The sequence below is a fragment of the Chenopodium album genome, chromosome 18 (assembly GCF_948465745.1).
Source record: "Chenopodium album chromosome 18, dcCheAlbu1.1, whole genome shotgun sequence".
Classification (NCBI taxonomy): domain Eukaryota; kingdom Viridiplantae; phylum Streptophyta; class Magnoliopsida; order Caryophyllales; family Amaranthaceae; genus Chenopodium; species Chenopodium album.
In genome coordinates this window covers 8,971,501-8,977,500 of record NC_137851.1, presented here as the reverse complement: position 1 = coordinate 8,977,500, position 6,000 = coordinate 8,971,501, and the positions used below count along the sequence as shown (strand labels likewise).

Below are 6,000 nucleotides of genomic sequence, written 5' to 3'. Positions count from 1 at the left end.
AGATAAATATATTATTCTCCTAATAAGATCAATACGGAAAATATATCACACATATATATTTTCCGATATTGATGATATCATATCTTTAACACCCTCCCGCAATCGTAACGGCAATAACACGAACGTTGCGATTGGAAATTCTTCAATTTGTTGAAGTCGAGAAGCACTCTCTGGTGATGTCGCCTTCAATTTTTTTTTCTTCAATGATGAGAACGTTATCTTTTTCGAACTCATCAATCAAGCAAAAACGTTATTCTTTTCGAACATGCAAATATAACAATTTTGGTTTTTCAGAGTAAACCACACTCAAATTTCTTATTGGTTTTTCAAAGTAAACCACACTCAAATCCCTTATTGGTTTTATTTTAGAGCAAAACCAAACTCATATCCAAAGGAGCAAAATCATGCTCGAATCAATTCACAAACTCTGTCTCAAAACACAAGGAGAACCAACATATCTTATCTCACCACACAAGAGAGCGATTTTTTTTTTTTTAAAAAAAAATAAATAATAAAAATCCTAGATCAATGTGCCACAACATATCTCCTTCTTCAAGGATCAAAGACCTACGTACTAGGTGCTGATCCCACCAACAATAAACTCATCAACCTCTTAAAAATAAAATAAAAAAAACTTGCACAACGGAATTCTTTTTGTTTTTTTTTTAAAGGTAAATTTGGCTAAAAGTTTATCCTACCGGTGGGTTTAATTTTTCAACCCACCGGCGGAGGGAAAATTTTTGTGAACGACTCCAAGAATTAACCATAACAAATTAGGGGTGAAGAGAGAATGAATGATCTGTTTATTATTAATTGATAGGTAGAGTATTTATACAAAACCTACGCTCACAAGATAGGAAACAATATTCCTAAAAGATATAATAATCTAACTATAAACCTAAAGATATATTCTCTTACTAATATCTTTAAGATAAATAAAGATAAATATATTATTCTCCTATTAAGATCAATACGGAAAATATATCACGCATATATATTTTTTGATATTTTCCGATATTATATCTCTAACACTATTACTTGGTATTTTATACTTTATATTGAAAAGGTTTGGACGTACGAAGACCTTGGCTAACCCCCTGGATAGACCCAGCAGCAGCAGCCAAGGAAACAAGCAAACAAAGGAAATTAAGAAGTTGTAGCATACACCACTTCATTGACCGTCTTTTGATCTTTCTTTGAGCTATGTGCATCTCCACCGGGAAATATACAGTCAGAGGCCAAAACCCAATTGATCCGAGCAGCGAGAGGAAGTCATTGAAGAAGGGCATTGCCATTGCTAATGTGGTTGCTAACACCACAAACATGGTCCTTGAAGTTAGCCTAAGTAAGTTTAGGCTTAACACTGTTTTGTTGCAAATTTTGATGGGGTACTCTGAGTTGACAAACATTGAGTTGGGCCATTTCTTCTGGGCCGATGACTCGATCAATAAATATACAGGTTGAGTAAATATCTGGCCCATCATAGAAAATTTCAGAGTTAAATAGTTTGTATAATATGTACTTGTAAATTTTCACTTCATTTAAAACCCAAATAGAGTTGACATGTGAGAGGTTCTGATCCGATAAGACTCTTCTCCTTACCTTAAAAAAAAAAACTTGATAATGCAATTGTGCATATATATGGTGCAACCAGACACTCCGAGATTATCATTTCTCAATTAAATAAACATATTAGGAGAATATATATATATATAAAACTATATGCAAGTGACCTATATCACTTATAAGTTATAACCGTGATTAAATTAAGGAAAATTTACATATAACCACCTTTTAAATCTTTTTTTTTTTTTTTTTTTTTGCGCATAAAACCACCTTTTAAAAAAATAATGTTGTAAAAAACCACCAATTTAAACAATTATGTTGCGATTTACCACTTTAAACATGCATTTCCTCCTCTATTCACATGTGCACTATGTGGTAAGTTACAACATAATTTTTTAAATTGGTGGCCTTTTAGAACATTTTTTTTAAAAGGTGGTTTTGTTGCAATAAAAACAAGATTTAAAAGATGGTTATATGCAAATTTTGATGAATAGATAGTTGTTTAATACCTGATATGCGCCCACTAAATGAATAACGATGAAGATGTTGGCCAAGTCTACTAACCAAAACGGCTCGTAAAACCCGAATCCAGTTAACATGTTACCAGGTGCATCATTCCCAAATGCAGCATAGCCTAAGGTACCACACAACATGTAAAATGTTGTGGTTGTGAACACTGATATTGCATTGGCCTTCTTCATCACCTTATTCTCTGGTGGTTCTGATTTTAGCGTATCCTAAGGTCATATCACAGACCTTAGTAAGTCATTTTGATTTTTTTACATAATCAGAAAAATGGACATAAGTTTTCATTGAAACATAGGTTAGATGCAAAAAAAAATTACCTGTATTTCAACAAGGACAGCAGAGAAACTGTATGTAAACGCGATATCTCCAAGGGCTCTACATGTCCTCCATACTTTATCAGCAACTGTTACATCTATTCCTACCTCCACTCCAGTTAAAGTTGTCCTCCCTCCTTTGCCTACCCAATCAAATTAATGTAATCACTCACTGAATTTTCAATTAGCTATCAGCTTATCGCGCTTGTACAGGTAGATTATTTACCTGAGATGATCCTGGAAAGAGCCAGTCCAATGCCTATTGAGGAATACCCAAAAGACATAATCGCGGCAACAGTTGACAAATATGTGAGCTTATGAAAGTTAGGAATTTGTGACAAAAATATCTCAAATATTCCCAAACCAATCATATAAGGATTATTGCTAAACTTGCAAGAAGCAGAATGGCCTTTGCTGTGGAAGCAGTTAGACTTGTGCAGTGCCCTGTAAATTTAAATTTTCGACAATGAACATAAATTGGCTAGCTTGATGCAACTACATACACGTTTAACGTGCATTCAATTGATTCAAAAACTGAGATTGAACTCGGAATAGATAAACTTACACCATGCTTATCGATGCAGTAATTGTGTAACCAATTACCATTCCACTTAAGTTGGCATACTGCACTATCCCACAAGCAATGCAGTTTACTCTGCCTAAAAATGATCAAAAACTTAAGGTCAGTCAGGGGAAAAAATGCGATGAACTAAGGTCATACACGCTATATATAACCCTTGTAGAAGGATGGTACCTAAATTGGCGCGAACCTCTTCCATATATGAATGATTTCTTTTTCCAGTGACAGGATCAGGGAATCTGTAACAATCAGCTAGGAGATTTGAAGTATAATACGTAATGAACGAAAACGTTACTAGTGTGACGAGTCCCCCTGCCCATCCAAGCTGTGCCGTGCCCCATGCTAGTGAAAGAACTCCAGATCCTATGATTGCTGTTATAATGTGTGCACTTGCTGTCCATATAGTCCCTGCAAAATTATCAAATAGCTATATCAAAATGTTGGTTTTTAATTACCTAGGTCGCCCTAAGTAATTACTAGGAAACGAACACATTTTACATGAGTAAGACTTTGTTTTAGGAAATTTTACATCTAAAGTTCAAACAAACGACCAACCACTGGATCAGAACACGTGACCGACTATTTTATTCCATGTTTTTCACGAAGTACTATTTCCATGGAATTACAATTAATTGGTCCTGTATCAGTATATACCACTGCAATTTTACTAACCATAATTGCCTATATAAAATATGTAATCTTTTTTCCTTTCTTTTTCAAGTTTTTCATCACTCCCAAACCCATTACAACAACAACGACGACCACCACAACAACAACGACGACAATGCCTTATTCCATAAAGGATATGGTGGAGGCGTGGAGCTTACTATATAGAGATCGTACATACCTGATACAAGAAGGGCCTAAATTCCAAATCAAATAATAAATAGGGAAAAAAAAAAAAAAAAAAAAAAAACGTATTACCAGTTCTTTTGGGCTTGCCATCATCATCAAATAGTTGATCTTCATCACCATCAGAAAACTTGTAATTAATAACATCTTCTGTACCTCTCATTTTATATTTCTTCCCTAAACTCTTAAAACAATATAATTAGGTAAGTCCAATTATATATTTCGTGGTACATACAAGTATATAGTTCAATAAAATCATATTTAAGAATATATAAGTATTGTGGATGTTAATATGTTATGCATTGATGATTGAACAACCATGCACTATGCCTGTTTTACCCGTGAGGTGGGGCCATTTATAGCTCTTGCACTCTTGCTTAAGTAAATACCAAGTAACTTGGTAAGGTACGATTTCTCAATTAGTCATGGAGTCTACACATTAGGATAATAACAATTGACTAAATATGCCCCGAGTTTTTGCTTCTTGTGGTTTCAATTTGATGTGGAAATACATATGTATGCAAGGTTAAAAGAGGAATTATCGTTACTTTATATATTAAGTTTCTGTTTAAGTATTGGGGCTTAAAAATCGTATAAAGCTTTTACATGTTACATGTTAATTTTTTTTTTTGGGTGCAAACGAAGACAAAGCCCTATTATTCAAATAAAGGAAAGCGATTAAATTACAAACCGGGGAGTGGTGACTCCTAACATATCCTCCCGAAGAAGCTCCTTTATTTCGACCGGGGGATTATCGAAATAAAGGACTCTCTCCCTTTGAATAACACCTAAATTAGCAAGACTATCCGCCACCTTATTCCCTTTCCGATAACAATGAAAAATACATGAATTAAGCCCTAAGGACTTAATGATACTACGACATTCCCTTAGCATATTCGAGCCTTTCCCTCCTTATAAGTGATCGCTTTAAGTGCTTCAATACAAGCTTTATTATCCATTTGTATAACAAGCTTGGAGATGCCTTTCGAAACAGCCATATGTAGTCCCAGCTCCAATGCAAGAAGTTCAGCACGGTAAGCAGTACAAGCACCAAAATTGGCAGAGAATGCCTTGATAAAATTCCAATCAATCTAAATTAAATGTTACATGTTAATTTGGGTTTATACATTAATACATATTACAATCAATCTAAATTAAATTCAATATTATTACATAGCTATATAGAATTGGAAAATCGGGCAAGTAAAGTTGTTAAAAAACTTAAAAAGGTGAGAAAATTTTTAAGACTACAAGTTTGAGTCATGCTATGAGACATTAACCTAAGAAAGTTTATGTGCATTTTATAAAACAATAAGGTCATATTAATCAATCATTGTATACAAATTTGGAGAGACAAATGTGAAATGACTACCTTAGTACAGTACCAACCCCTTCCAAATTCTTTGTCTTTAAGATAACCAAAAACAGTAAATTTTCATAATTTAAGCACAAATTTGGTGGTCCACTAGTAGTCTAGTAGTCTTGTCTTGTTCAAGAGATTAATTATTTCATACTTTGAAGGGTCTGTTCAATGTCCCCTTTTCTTTCCTTCTCTTTTCAATCACTTTATCCTTTGCTTTTAGATTTGTTTTCGCTAATAATTTGTATACTTTAATTCCACTTTTGTAAATTAAGCATTCACATTACTTTTGATTGTTTCATCTCTTTCCTATTACTGAAAATTGAACAATTTTTTTTTTACTCGTGTGTTCAAGAAGTTGCAAAAGACAATGATACATATATACACGATATTCAATTTTAATTACAAAGTCCCCTCAAAAGGGAACATTTTTTATCAAGCATGAAAAAATATGAATTAAATAATACTCAAGTAAAAAACACAAAGACTAAAGAGATTGACTAAAACCTTCAAATAGTGAAGCAAAACCTGAACAATTATGATGAAGAACATCAAATTTTTATTATGCAAATAACAAAGATCATTTCTTTGGAAGTAGCCTTACCAAACGTACCCTCATCTTTAGTCAATACCTAAAAATGAAACACCAAGAAAAACCTTACCAAAAAGCATTCAGAAATTTAGAACCAAGTACAAACTGATTATCAAAGATTTACTAAACATGATTAATTAATCTTAATCCATCCTTAACGGGCCCTGGAGCGTGAGGTGGGCTTGGAGGTTTTGGGCTTGGATTGTTC

The 6,000-nt window shown here is 33.5% G+C and overlaps 1 protein-coding gene across 1 annotated transcript; it reads right to left on the bottom strand.

Annotated features, from left to right (window-relative positions):
- Positions 1-792: 792 nt before the first annotated feature.
- LOC145593002 (amino acid permease 6-like) lies at positions 793-4,170 on the bottom strand. Its single transcript, XM_081649518.1, has 7 exons — positions 3,913-4,170; positions 3,163-3,396; positions 2,974-3,067; positions 2,635-2,852; positions 2,412-2,551; positions 2,076-2,303; positions 793-1,472 (listed from the first exon to the last, which is right to left on the bottom strand). Exons 1-7 carry the CDS (start codon positions 4,001-4,003, stop codon positions 1,047-1,049), a joined length of 1,431 nt encoding a protein of 476 aa, XP_081505644.1. The 5' UTR covers positions 4,004-4,170; the 3' UTR covers positions 793-1,046.
- Positions 4,171-6,000: the final 1,830 nt, after the last annotated feature.

Excerpts from the sequence above, each read along its gene's own strand:
- LOC145593002 (XM_081649518.1), bottom strand. The coding sequence starts at position 4,003 with ATGAGAGGTACAGAAGATGTTATTAATTACAAGTTTTCTGATGGTGAT. Across the intron at positions 3,397-3,912 it reads TGGCAAGCCCAAAAGAACTG|GGACTATATGGACAGCAAGT; the intron begins GTAATACGTTTT and ends ATAATTTTGCAG. Across the intron at positions 2,552-2,634 it reads TCTTTCCAGGATCATCTCAG|GCAAAGGAGGGAGGACAACT; the intron begins GTAAATAATCTA and ends TTGATTGGGTAG.